The sequence below is a fragment of the Leuciscus leuciscus genome (genome assembly GCF_965113295.1).
Source record: "Leuciscus leuciscus genome assembly, chromosome: 5".
Lineage (NCBI taxonomy): Eukaryota > Metazoa > Chordata > Actinopteri > Cypriniformes > Leuciscidae > Leuciscus > Leuciscus leuciscus.
Genome location: NC_138729.1, coordinates 10,792,640 through 10,807,122, shown reverse-complemented (window position 1 = coordinate 10,807,122; position 14,483 = coordinate 10,792,640). Strand labels below are relative to the sequence as shown.

Genomic DNA, 14,483 nt, shown 5'->3' with positions numbered 1-14,483 from the left:
GTTCTGGCTTTATAAAACCACTGGTGGTATTTCCACCTTATTTATACTTTACAATAGCTATCCCTTTATTAACAATTTCTCAAAATAAATAAATATTATTGACTAAATAAATACTTGAATATACAGAGCTGTAAGCATTTTGTAACCAGTTGCTCACCTCTAAATTGATATAATATGGTGATTTTGACATTCAGGTCCCTGCTTGCATAAAAGTCTTTGTAGCAAGATCCAATTTCCGATCTCCAATTCGCTTAAAATTTTAACTCAATATTTAATCACATTCACACTCCAACTCCAAAGAGAATAAACATGTGCTTGCACATTCAGTCTACTGCCATAAATAATGGAGACACAAATAAAACTCTACTTTTACATTCATTTGAACCTCCATTTTCTGTAATGAGTTTTTCCATTCTGCCTTCAAAGCGTAGCTTTGTATATCCGTCATTTCACATGGCAGTGAAAGATGGCACTAACCTCTTGTGAAATCTTACATCTCTCATCCTCTTCGAGTGCAATGAATAATGTCCTCAGCAGTGCAATATCTTTATGAAAGCCTTTCTGAACTCCACATTGAAAGTGGTATATATGATGGGGTTGACGGCGCTGTTCACATATCCCAGCCAAGTGAAGGCATTGTACATTTCCAGTGGCACCACGCAGCTCGTGCAGTGAGTTTTCAAAATGTGAGTAATAAAAAAGGGCAGCCAGCAAATAATGAAAACACCTGCAACAGAGAAAATAAGCTGTGGTATTCTGAGGACAAGACCTCAATCTAGGACTTACGGCTAAGCAATACTTCTATAAAATGACAGCATTGTGATCTCACCTAGAACAATGGCCAGCATCTGAGTAGCCTTCTTCTCTTTATGCTGAGAAATCTTCCTCTTGCTCATGGTTTTGGTCACTGTAGTTCGCGTTTTGCCATTGGGCAGTGCCTGAGTTTCAACAGGTTTGGCTTCTTTAGGGGTCTGGACCTCCTTGGCATGGCCATTTTTCTCATCTCCATTTGACTGACATTCATCGTGGGAGGGAGAGGCATGGATGGGGCTTGGGTTGGCCAATAGGTCAACGACCAGAGTGGAGGCCTGTTTCTTTTTCTCTAGAGGGCTGGTGCCGGCCACAATATCCACCCCCATATCACAACCCTGGTGCAGGACCTCCTTTATCAGTTTCTGTTGAAGATATGTTTATCATTAATTGTATAATGACACTTTGAATCTGTACAGTATGTCATGTACTAGTAGACCAATGTAGGAAAAAAGTAAACAAGATAAATAAATGAAAATGATGTTACGTGTGAAAATAAAAAGGACATTCAAGCTTATTTGCCCTAACCTGACAGTTTCTGACAGTGGTAATTGGTGACCTTATGGCCTCTCATTAACTATTCACATTTAAATCAATGCTTATTTAACACAGGCAGGTTGTCAACATGGATGTATGACTCACAGTAATCCAAGTATAATCCATCTGATGTGATGTATGACTCACAGTAACCCAAATGTAACAAACATGCAGTTCATGAAAGAGAACAATTTACAGATGGAGTTTACCTCCCTAGTGAAGAAATAGTATACTTAAGCACAATTTATTCATGTACTTTAGTATATCTAAATGTATTTGTGGCACACAATAAATTGGTATACTTAAAGTCTGTTAAATTGGAACAACTAATTTTGTACTAAATGCATTTTAGTTGTCCAAAAGCAGTGCTGAAGTGCATCTAAAGTTGTATTACATATACTTGTTTGTGCTAAAGTGAAACTATTCCAAGTATACTTAAGTACACTTTAAATATACTCTTGCATTTAAGTTTTGAAATGCAGAATTCACTCAGCATAAACTTCAAATGTATTTTGGTGACATTACAATTGCAATTCAATTACACTGTTAGAGCCAGATACTAACAAATTTATGGGAGGAGAGTATTTAAATGAATAACACAACACGATTTACTAATGTTTGCACTAGTCAATTTACTGGTATTTGCGCCATTATTTAATGCCCCCAAAAAAGCATGTCTTAACACATTTTCTGACATGGCTGCAATTGTTGCTGCTAGGAGGAGACACCGCAGACAACAGACAGCGCGTGATAGAAGGGAGAAAATATGTTCCACTTGTATTAATTTCTTTGGAATGCCAGAGGAAGACGTTAGATTACATGTAACATGTTGCGCCACATGATGAGCATCAGCTCTGCTAATTTGCGACCCAATGCACACTGTTAGCAATTGATGTAATTTTTACAATAAAATTTACAACAACATATTGTATTCATGTTTTTATTGTAAATACAAATGCATGATGGGAAATTTATGGACAGTCCTGTAATTTTGTTGTAACTACACTGTAGAAGCATTATTTTACAGCCACCGCATAGCATTGTGGGATTGCTGCGATTTGAATTTTGAAATTGCGCGGTACCGTGGCGGCCAACGGCACCAGAATCAAACACTTTTGGAAGAAGCAGCTTTTGGAAGGAACACATCTCAGGTATGAAACGTTAACATGAAATCTATTTTTATAAGTCTATGGATATATTAATACCGGTCATATGAGTGGTGATTGTTTCGTTTGGTATATTTCAGTGACATTAGCTTCTGTGACGTTCGCCCCGACTCGACTCGCTCACTCCCGGTAAAACAACACTATGAACTGACCGCGGTGAAGTGGCGTCTTCTTACTCAACCCATACGGAAAAAAGTTACCACATGCAGCTACAAGGTACGAGATATTCACAATTTTTCGCTTGGTATATTTCAGTAACATTAGCTAGAGTAATGTTAGATATAACGTTAGCTCAACTCGCCCCGCTCACTCCCGGGTAACGACGTTATAAACCTGAACCGACCGCGGTGAAGCGGCGTCTTCTTTAAGTTACTCAATCCATAAAGAAAATGGTAACGTTACCACATGCAGATACACGGCACTATTTTCAATGGAAAAACAAACATGGTGAGTAGAATCGAGTAGAGCTGAGCTTGTAACGTAGCCTAACGTTAATGGAAAACAACCACCACAATGACGATAGCTCAAATAACGTTAGCCCAGACTGTTAAAATAAGCATTAACGTTAGCCCGATCAGTTAGCTCAGGTTATTATTGCATTGATTACACGTGCTACTGGACAGGCTGTCGTAACATTATTAGGACTTCTGCTTTGCTGTCTTGTAATCGGGGTCTTGAAGCCGTGGTTTGTACACTAGCATAAACGAAGTTTATAGATTTTACGGTCACTGAACAAACACAAGCAAATTTTAGTTGAAATATGGGCTTTAATTAAACGACAATGCTGGTATCTTTAATTATGTGAGTCAGCTATAACTGTGAGATAAGCTGAATATAGCATCTGGTATGCTTATATGTTATAACATTACTTTGTGCTTCTTGGCAAACCAGGTTGGAAGAACAGTCATGTACAGTAACTGTCTGTATCTAAAATAAACTGCGCGTGTGCAACTAAATCCAACCAGCATCGTCATAAAATAAAAGCCTGGGTTCTGTTGAAAAGCTTTCAACGCTCTCTTTGTCTTCAGAAAAGGCAGCAAATTATCAGTAGTATTAAAATTAAGTTAACCATTTTGGGGGGTTTTTTGTCTCAAATTACATGTGGCTGCCTGGCAGACTATATGGACTAAAATAATAATAGATTTTTAATTTGTGTAATTGGTAATACATTTGGTAATGTTTATGTTTTTTATTCCCTAGCCTTCTGCCACAGCTGCTGATATCCAGAGAGAGAGAGACCTATCCAGCACACCTTGCTTAATTGTGCAAGGTATATTCTTCCCTTATTTTATAGAGTACTTCACTTTTAAATGAAAATTACCCCATGATTTACTCACCTTTTATTATCATATTGTGTTAATGCATTTCAGGAGAGACACTAATCGCAACAAGTGTTCATAGAAGGAACAGTTGTGATGGGGCCCAAAACAGTCTTTTGAATGGAGTGGCTGAAACCTTCGCTGCTTACTATGTGTTCAACATGCAGTATCCTAAAGACGCCTCAGGGACTTTATACAAAGGTATGTTTAAACTGTTTACACACTAATAAAGAAAATGAGGTAACACTTTACGGTAAGGGTACATTAATTATCATGAATTCATGTATAATTTCATGCATGAATTACGCATTCATTCATGCATTAATATCTCATGAATCATCAGGAAATAACACAAGTTCAACGTTTTTCATTCATGACTTCATGAGTGAACAACACCTTAATAAAAAAATTAACTAAGATGAGTACATCATCATGAATTATGATTTATTACGCATGATCATGATGCTTTTCTTTGTTCACAGTTATGCGACCATTAGCACATTGTTCATCAGTGTTTCTAAGGACCAGTCACCACTTTAGTTGAGGGGCCACATACATGAAGTCATTGATAGATGATGCTTAGTTAATGATGACTACTGTATTTGAATGTCAACAGAATTTGTGTGCTCTGAGCTGTGATTGGTCTATTTTGGGGTCTGTCCAACTACCTGCAGGCTTTGAAGAAGACATGAACTGTTGACATTCAAATACAGTAGTCATCATTAACTAAGCATTATCTATCAATGACTTCATGTGTGTGGCCCCTCAACTAAAGTGGTGACTGGTCTTTAGAAACACTGATGAACAGTGGCATAACTGTGAACAAAGAAAACATCATGATCATGCGTAATAAATCATAATTCATGATGATTTACCCATCTTGGTTAATGTTTTAATTAAGGTGTTGTTCACCCATGAAGTCATGAATGAAAACGTTGAACTCGTGTTAGTTCCTGATGATTCATGAGATATGAATGCATAATTCATGCATGAATTTATACATGAATTCATGATAATTCATGTCCCCTTACTGTAAAGTGAATCCATCATTCTCATATGTAACGTCCCATGAATTATTACCTTATTACCAGTATTGTTAGGTTCTATGATATATTCTATGCAATGATGTCAATAGATAGGTTTCCATCCAATTAAAACATAACTTTTAAACGCATTCGTAAAAATTTGGCAAAAAAACCCTCTAATTGGAGAGCATTTCAATCAACTCTGTAATGCGAATTATAAATGGTCACGCACCTAGGAGTCGTGAACAGCTGTGGGATCAAAACGTAAGGTTGACAGGGCAACTTGAAACACCTGATATAATTGCAAAAAATGCAAATTTGTCAATCCACATAGAAGTTTTTGTTCACATTAGAATATTTTATGTGAATTTTAACCGTTTCCAGTCAGGATTTCTTTTTCAAATGGTTAAAATGTGCATTAAAAAGTTGGATGGAGACCCACCTATTGCTGTTAAGTGTCTGTTCTATAGTAGAGTTGGTTTTCCCCTGCAGGACATAATTTGTGTAAACAGAAGAGACTGACGGACAACAGTTTAACATTACAACTTTCATTCATTCATTAAATTAAATTGTATGGTTAAAGTTGTTAATGTTAAATAAATACATCAAAGTCATTTTATTTTATGAGCAAGTAGGTTACTTATGTTTTTTACACAGTATTTGTCATTATTTAACAGATATGAAAACTTAAACTTTTTTCCTCTCTCTCAGTTTTCAGAGCTTTTTGTGGAATCCACTCCCAGACGGGCAGTAAAGCCGAGAAGAGACACAGGCTCAACGCACCTGTTTGCACCCTCCTAAGAAAACTGGACTTTGAGTTGAAGGGATAGTAACATGAACAACATCCCCTATGCAGTTCAAGTCTGGCTGGACACCTTTGTTCCATATCATCGTGTTCCCCCTGATGATAGGCTGCCTGGACGTCTGGAAGTGAGCTTCTACATTAAAGGGATACTCCACTTTTTTTGGAAATAGGCTCATTTTACAGCTCCCCCAGAGTTAAACTCTGGGGGGCGTCCTAGGCTTTTCCGTGCTGATGGCTTACACCCAAGCAGATTCGGAGCGGATCTTCTGTCAGATAACATCTCCAAAATGTTAAATACCCATTGACTAGTAACCAAAAGTCCAAATCATAGTCTCTGCTGCACCAATTCAACTGATATAAATACTAGTGTAGAACATTGCATAGAAACCGTGTCTATTCCTCGTTTAGTGAGATCAAATAATAAATCTAATGCAGGATCTAGGAAAAATCTAATTGTTATTAAAACAGAAAATGTTGCTATTATTAAACAAAAACTATTTCTAAAGCTAGGTCTTCTAAACATTAGATCACTCACACCTAAGGCAGTTCTTTTTCTAACTTCGCTCGGTGTTTCACTATGGGAATCGCTTTGGGCGTGACCAACTACGGAAGCTCCTATGCCACCACGTCTGTCTTTGACAGACAGGTCGACCTGAGATCAGGCTCCGCCCCCACCTATATTACTCAGGTCGACCCCTACGAAGTCATTCTCGCTTTCTTCCCGTGAGGGACTACAACAATCTCTCTCAGCACGTCCGACCCTGTCGCTGATTTCGCTTAACTGTTCAACAGGCGGGCCGTCATTGGATTACGCTACCGAACGCGACTTCAGTGGATTGGATTGGGACTGTGTTGAGTGTCACACCGAATAGTGTCCGCGTCAAGGCGAGCTATTCTTTTAGGAATATCGCGTGTTATCACGACGGTAGAATTTTCAGTGGTGTCAAGCCACCGTAGGCTTTACGCGTCAGGCGAGCCGCGAAAAGGGCTAACTACCCTGTGATCCATCGATCGGACTAACGTGTTGTGACGAGTCTTTGAATCACTCCTTCTCTCTCCAGCCGTTATGTCGACAGTCATTACCCCCGCCAAAGGGAATGAGTCGAAAAGCAGGGAACCTGCACCCCGCCCGTGTCCATCGTCATGTGGAGCAACCGTCTCGGGCAGGGACCCCCATCCCATGTGCATCGTGTGCATGGGCGCTAAGCACGCTCAAACGTCGCTTGCGGACCCACAAACGTGCGTTCACTGTGCGTCATTGCCGGTAAAAATTTTGGAGAGAAGGCTGAGAGTGGCGGTGGCTAGCCAGCAGGACCCATGTCTGGCCGGAGCCATCGCGAAACCTAAGGCTACCGATCATCAGCGAGCTACCCCGACGAGCTGGGCTGATATGATGGAAGCCGAATCCTCGGATATGCCTCCTCTGTTCGATGGCCTTCTCGCACACGAGGAGGGGGAGCCGGGGGACGAGGACGCGGAGGGCGATGCTAACTCTGACCTCCTCGACTTGGACATGGACGACGAGGAGGAGGAAGACAACTCTCTCTTCCCTGTCCAGCAGTCTAGACCCCCTAGCGCGACTGACACTGGCTCTCAGGCGGACGGTAACCTGCACGAGGTGTGCAAGCGAGCCGCGGCAAAACTGGGCCTAGCGTGGCCCGCGGCCCAGGATTCAGAAGGAGCAGAGAGGGACCTTTATGACGGGAAAAGGCTACCGCCTGCTCAAACCACAACAAGACAACTCCTACCTGCCGTGCCGGCGTGCATGAAGGAGATGTCCCGCCATTGGGGTAGCCCCTTTAAGAGCAAGCTCCCGACCAAGGGATGCTCTAAGCTTGAGATCCAAGGAATGGGAGAGCTGGGGCTGGCCGGACCCCCAGCGATAGAGTCTTCAGTGGCCTATCACCTCCATCCGAATCGCCGATCTATTTCTGCCTCATCCCAAATTTCGCTGCCGAACAAGATGGAGCGTCTGACCGCGTCCGTCTATCAGAGGATGTACAAGTATGCGGCGCAGTCAGTGTGCTCGCTGAACGCGGTGACTTTACTGTCAGCGTACCAGGCAGAGATTCTGGAGGAGATGGGGCGACAACTAGATACGGGAGTGCCGAACCCAGCACTCTGGGACGAGATATGTGTGGTAAACGACCTAATTCTCCGCTCTTCTCGTGGCGCGGTGCAGGGCTGTGGCCGGGTTATGGGCTTGGCCATTTCAGGTGAGAGAGCGTTATGGCTGAACCTGTCTGGATTAAGCGACGCTCAAAAAGCAGAGGTGATGGACGCTGCGTTCGACCCAACTAAGGGCCTTTTCGGACCAGCTCTCGAGAAAATGAGAGAAACCAGCACCCTCAGGAAACAGGAGGATGAGGCTTTTAACCTCTGTTTACCACGCAAGCAAACACCGCGACCACCCTCTCAGCCAGCACGGCAGGGTTTTGCAGCAGCCGCTGCGGCGAGAGGGAGACAGACGGGGGCTAGGAGTGTGAGACCAGCTCCCAGCGGACAGCAATCTGGCCATCGTCCGAGATCGGATGGCTCCGGACCCTGGGGGAAACATTCATTTGCGGCCGCGGCGGCGAGAAACCGCCCGCCCCACCCCGAGGATCGGAAGAAAAAGTGTGCGACCTGACACGCGAATGTTCCCCTGCACTTCTCTCTCCGCCCGCAAAGAGAAGGAGGGGGTCCAGCCCTGTTGTTCTCAGTTCAGTAAGGGCTCCAGCTATAAGCTATCAAGTTCAAAATGTTCTCCAGTGTCACCAAGCACTCACACGGGGTTTTCAAACTCCCATCAGTTCAGGGGAATGTTTAATAAAGAATGCATTATCGCATCCAGGCCACAGGCTAAGGGCGATATGCTCCCCGAATTCAATAAACACAATAAATGTTTCACTATCGCAGCCAGGCAGAAAGCCGAGGGCGATAGATTGCAAAAAAATCCAAACATTGAAATGTGTGTCCCTAGCCTCTCCGCCGGAGGGAGCGCGCACGCCTTCAGAAAGGGTCAGCGCAGAGACGGTAATGACGTCATCAGAGCGCGCCTGCGTTGGGGAAGCATACAGGGGACCTCTCTCGGCTCGCATACTCAGTTGGCGCGCATGCGCAGCTCATCCGTGGGTTGTAAACACGATTTCACGGGGATACAGACTTCAATTTGCCATGAAACCACCCAGATTCAATGGTATGATAGTCTCAGTGGCCGAGGGAGAATCAGCTCGCGTCCTGACGGCCGAGATAGACACTCTTTTAGACAAACGAGCCATCAGAGTGGTGCCAAAGGAAGTGAGCTGTCAGGGTTTTTATTCCCGTTACTTTGTGATCCCAAAGAAGGGGAGCATATCCCTGCGTCCAATTCTAGATCTCCGTGTGTTAAACAAGCACCTACGGAAATATTCATTCAAAATGTTGACACACAAAACACTTTGTCGATCCATCCGCCAGAACGACTGGTTTGTGACGATCGATCTGTCAGACGCGTATTTTCACATAGATGTTTACCCGTCTCACAGGAAGTATCTCAGGTTTGCATTTCGAGGCACTGCTTACGAATTTCAGACAATGCCCTTTGGTCTGTCTCTAGCACCAAGAGTATTCAGCAAATGTGTGGAAGCAGCACTTTTTCCGTTGAGAAACAAGGGGATAAGAATACTGTCGTACATAGACGATTATCTGATATGCGCCTCGTCGAAAGAGCAAGCAATCAAAGACGCAGACATGGTGTTATTGCATCTCGACAGCTTGGGATTCAGAATAAACATGGAAAAGAGCAGCTTAGAGCCAGCTCAGCACACAGAATATCTAGGACTCAGTTTAAACTCCCTCTCCTATCGAGTCACTCTGACAGAGAGGAGGATCGCGTCCTTCACTCAGTGTCTCTCCCGTTTTCAGACGGGGAAAATTGTCCCGTTCAGACTGTGTCTACGAATGCTGGGTTTAATGGCTTCAGCGATATCTGTAGTACGGCTGGGACTACTTATAATGAGAGACTTTCAGCGCTGGGTCGCGCATCTGCGTCTGTGTTCTCGGCGTCATCTCAACCGACCGGTGAGAGTGACTTATGCGTGCGTCAGAGCGCTCAGACATTGGAAAAGCCCCGCGACCCTCAGATCGGGGATTCCCTTGGGGGCAGTGTCGTCGAGAGTCACTATGACAACGGACGCGTCATTAAAGGGCTGGGGAGCGACTCTGATGGGCAGAGCTGTGAACGGTGTGTGGCCTCCACAGCTGATTCACAAGCACATAAATTACTTGGAATTGTTGGCAGTGTTTCTAGCGCTGAAACATTTTCTGAGCTTCATCAGGGGCCAGCATGTTTTAGTGAAAACAGACAATTCCACAGTGGTTGCTTATATCAACCGACAGGGAGGCACACGCTCTCTTCAACTGCACCAGCTGGCAAAGGAGCTGATTGTGTGGTGCGACATAAGGCTTTTATCCATCAGGGCAACCCATGTTCCAGGGATATTGAACAGGGGAGCAGATTTATTGTCCAGAGGAAATCCCCTGTACGGAGAATGGAAGCTTCATCCCCAGGTGGTGAAGCAGATATGGCAGAAATACGGCCAGGCGGTCGTAGATCTCTTCGCCTCGCAGGAAAACGCTCAATGTCCTCTGTATTTCTCTCTGGCGGACGGAAATGCACCATTGGGTGTGGATGCTTTAGCCCACCCATGGCCAAATGTCCCGCTGTATGCATTTCCCCCTCTGAGCCTGATTTCACCCACTCTGGCCAGGGTGAGGGAAATGGGATTGTCACTAATACTGATAGCTCTACGGTGGCCATCCAGACATTGGGTGGCCGAGATAGTTCAACTACTGTCAGGTCAGCCGTGGCCCCTCCCACCCCGGAGGGACCTCCTGTCACAAGCGGGGGGGGAAATCTACCATCCTCACCCAGACAGGATAGCTCTCTGGGCCTGGCCCGTGAGAGGTGGAATTTAAGTGCAGCAGGTCTGCCCCCATCAGTCGTACACACTATACAGAGTGCAAGAGCCTCTTCCACTCGCTCACTGTATAGTAATAAATGGCGAGTCTTTGAAGGATGGTGTGGACGGAGTCATATTGTCCCCTTTCAATGTTCAGTGAGGGACATATTATGTTTCCTCCAGGATCTGTTAGAAAAAGGGAAAGCTTTTTCTACGATAAAGGTATACTTAGCGGCTATATCTGCTTGTCATGTGGGTTTTGGTGACAAGACAGCAGGTCAGCACCCTTTAATAAGTCGCTTTATGAAGGGGGCACGACGTAAGAGGCCAGTGGCCAGGCGGATGGTCCCATTGTGGGATTTGTCTACGGTTTTAGAGGCCCTTTCTCAACACCCTTTTGAGCCGTTGGAAGCTATAGGGTTAAAGTTTCTCTCTCTTAAGACAGCACTACTGTTAGCGCTGGTGTCAGCTAAGAGGGTGAGTGACTTACAGGCTCTGTCGGTCAGCCCGTCTTGTCTGCAGTTTTCTCCAGGGTTTACAAGGGTTTCCTTTCGCCCTAACCCTGCTTTCGTACCTAAAGTAGTGGATGCGTCGTATAGATGTCAAACTACAGATCTTGCAGCTTTTCACCCTCCTCCGTTCTCTTCTCCGGAGGATAGGGGGTTGAATACCTTGTGTCCTGTACGGGCGCTTCGTGTGTACGTGGAAAGGACAGCAGGTTTCAGAAAAAATGACCAGCTGTTTGTGTCATGGGCTACTCCTCACAAAGGGAAGCCATTGTCATGTCAGCGACTGTCCCATTGGATTGTAGAAGCTATTTCTTTAGCATATAAATGCAGAGGTTCCCAACCTCCCGCAGGCTTAAGGGCCCATTCCACTAGGGGCATGGCTACATCATGGGCCTTACTTAGGGGCGTTTCGGTCCAGGAGATCTGTGCTGCAGCAAGCTGGGCCACGCCGCACACTTTTGTGCGATTTTATAGACTGAATGTGTCTGAGCCATCCTTAGCTCATGCAGTATTAGGAGCCAGCACGTCAGGTCCCATATGATAGGTATAGCGTACGTTGCAATCCGGGAGTGGTCTATATCTCCCATAGTGAAACACCGAGCGAAGTTAGAAAAAGAACGATGGGTTACTTAACGTAATCCCGGGTTCTTTGATAACAGAGTGAGGTGTTTCACCAACACTTCCCTCCTTGCACAGGAACGGGAAGAAATCTCTCTATAATGACTTCGTAGGGGTCGACCTGAGTAATATAGGTGGGGGCGGAGCCTGATCTCAGGTCGACCTGTCTGTCAAAGACAGACGTGGTGGCATAGGAGCTTCCGTAGTTGGTCACGCCCAAAGCGATTCCCATAGTGAAACACCTCACTCTGTTATCAAAGAACCCGGGATTACGTTAAGTAACCCATCGTTATTGTAAATGAAATAGTCACAGATAATAGCTTCGATATACTTTGCCTTACTGAAACCTGGGTTAAACCAAATGATTATTTCGGTATTAATGAGTCTACTCCTCCTGGATACTGTTATAAGCATGAGCCCCGTCTGATTGGTCGTGGCGGAGGTGTTGCAACCATTTATAAAGATATTCTAAATGTTACCCAGAAAACGGGTTATAAGTTTATTTCATTTGAAGTACTTGTACTAAATGTTACGCTCTTAGATGTTAGAAAAACATCCCTATTATCTCTAGCCTTGGCTACCGTATATAGACCGCCAGGGCCTTACGCTGATTTCCTAAAAGAGTTTGCAGATTTTCTCTCAGACCTATTAGTCAATGTCGATAAAGCACTAATTGTTGGAGATTTTAACATACACGTAGATAATCCAAATGATGCGTTAGGAGCTGCGTTTACAGATTTATTAAATTCATTTGGGGTCAAGCAAAACGTCACCGGACCAACACATCGTCTCGATTTAATTATATCACATGGAACCGATCCAACCGATATAGATATCATTCCACAAAGTGATGAAGTCACTGATCACTACATGGTAACTTGCATATTACGTACTGCTGTAATATGTCATGCGGCGTCGCGTTATCAACCAGGCAGAACAATCCTCCCATCCACCATAGATAATTTCTCAAATTGCTTATCTAATCTGTCTCAGCTGCTGCCTGAACCCAAACAAACAGATGAACTAGAAGAACTAACTAGCACTATGAGCACCATTCTCTCTAGAACATTGGATGTGGTTGCACCTATTAAATTAAAAAAGGTCAGAGAGAAAAATAAAGCACCATGGTATAACAATACTACGCATGTTTTAAAGAGAGAAACGCGTATTTTAGAGCGTAAATGGAAACAAACTAATTTTGAGGTCTTTAGAATCGCGTGGAAAGACAGTATGTCACGTTATAAAAAGGCCCTAAAAGCGGCCAGGGCTGAGCACCTCCGCAAACTAATAGAAAACAACCAAAACAATCCAAGGTTTTTATTTAACACCGTGGCTAGACTAACAAATAAACAGACGTCACCCGAACAAAATATCCCGTTACAGTTCAGTAGTAATGATTTCATGAACTTCTTCACTGAGAAAATAGAAAGCATCAGAACCACAATTGTAAACGTTCAATCTTCAATCGCGCCTTATAATTCAGCTTCAATTATCACCCCGAAAGAACAATTACAGTGCTTTACAACTATAGAACAAAAAGAGTTAAATAAACTTATCACTTCATCTAAAACAACAACATGTTTATTAGATCCTATACCAACTAAACTACTGAAAGAAGTGTTACCTGTAGTGGAAGATCCTCTCCTCAATATTATTAACTCGTCTTTATCTTTAGGTCATGTTCCAAGAACATTTAAACTGGCAGTTATAAAACCTCTCATTAAGAAACCACAATTAGATCATAATAATCTAGCAAATTATAGACCCATTTCAAATCTTCCATTTATGTCTAAAATATTAGAAAAAGTGGTGTCCGCTCAACTGGGCTCTTTCTTGCAACAAAATGAGATCTATGAAAAGTTTCAGTCTGGATTCAGACCGCATCATAGCACTGAAACTGCGCTCGTTAAAATCACAAATGATTTACTTTTAGCTTCTGACCAAGGCTGTATCTCAATACTAGTTTTACTTGATCTTAGTGCTGCGTTCGATACTATAGATCATACATTACTCTTAGATCGACTACAAAATTATACTGGTGTTCAAGGACAAGCACTAAGCTGGTTCAAATCATACCTATCTGACCGCTACCATTTTGTCTATTTAAATGGAGAAAAATCGATCATAACTCCAGTAAACTATGGAGTGCCGCAGGGATCTGTATTAGGCCCTCTGTTATTTTCAATATATATGATGCCACTTGGAAATATTATAAGGAAACATGGAATTAGTTTCCATTGTTATGCTGATGACACTCAAATATATATTTCATCACGGCCGGATGAAAACGCAAAATTTTCCAAATTGACAGAGTGTGTTAAAGATATAAAAGATTGGATGACCCGTCATTTTCTTTTATTAAATCCAGACAAGACAGAGGTAATACTTATCGGTTCAAAAAACCGCCCACAAAACCTCGCACAATACAACTTTAACATCATAGGATGTCCTGTTACTTTATCCTCTACAGTAAAAGACCTGGGTGTTATACTCGATTGCAACCTGTCTTTTGAAAATCATATTTCATATGTTACAAAAACAGCCTTTTTCCACCTTAGAAACATTGCTAAGCTACGTAATATGCTATCAGTTTCTGATGCAGAAAAGTTAGTTCATGCATTCATGACCTCGAGACTGGATTACTGTAATGCTTTACTAGCTGGTTGTCCTGCATCCTCAATAAACAAGCTACAGTTAGTCCAAAATGCCGCCGCTAGAGTTCTTACTAGATCAAGAAAATATGATCATATAACACCGATTTTATCATCACTG

At 43.2% G+C, this 14,483-nt stretch overlaps 1 protein-coding gene and 1 long non-coding RNA gene across 2 annotated transcripts in view; one reads left to right on the top strand and one right to left on the bottom strand.

The window, feature by feature from the left end:
- Positions 1-530: 530 nt before the first annotated feature.
- drd2b (dopamine receptor D2b) overlaps positions 531-14,483 on the bottom strand; it is a gene marked incomplete at its 3' end in the record, with an annotated part of 147,150 nt that continues 133,197 nt past the window's right edge. The window contains exons 7-8 of the mRNA XM_082170101.1: positions 830-1,175; positions 531-727 (exon numbers count right to left, since the gene is read on the bottom strand). Coding sequence (XP_082026227.1) covers positions 531-727; positions 830-1,175 — 543 coding nt within the window. The remainder of the gene's footprint in view (positions 728-829; positions 1,176-14,483) is intronic.
- LOC309499095 lies at positions 3,717-5,703 on the top strand. The gene is made up of 3 exons (XR_014206142.1): positions 3,717-3,783; positions 3,884-4,033; positions 5,569-5,703. It is a non-coding gene; the product is annotated as an uncharacterized lncRNA (long non-coding RNA).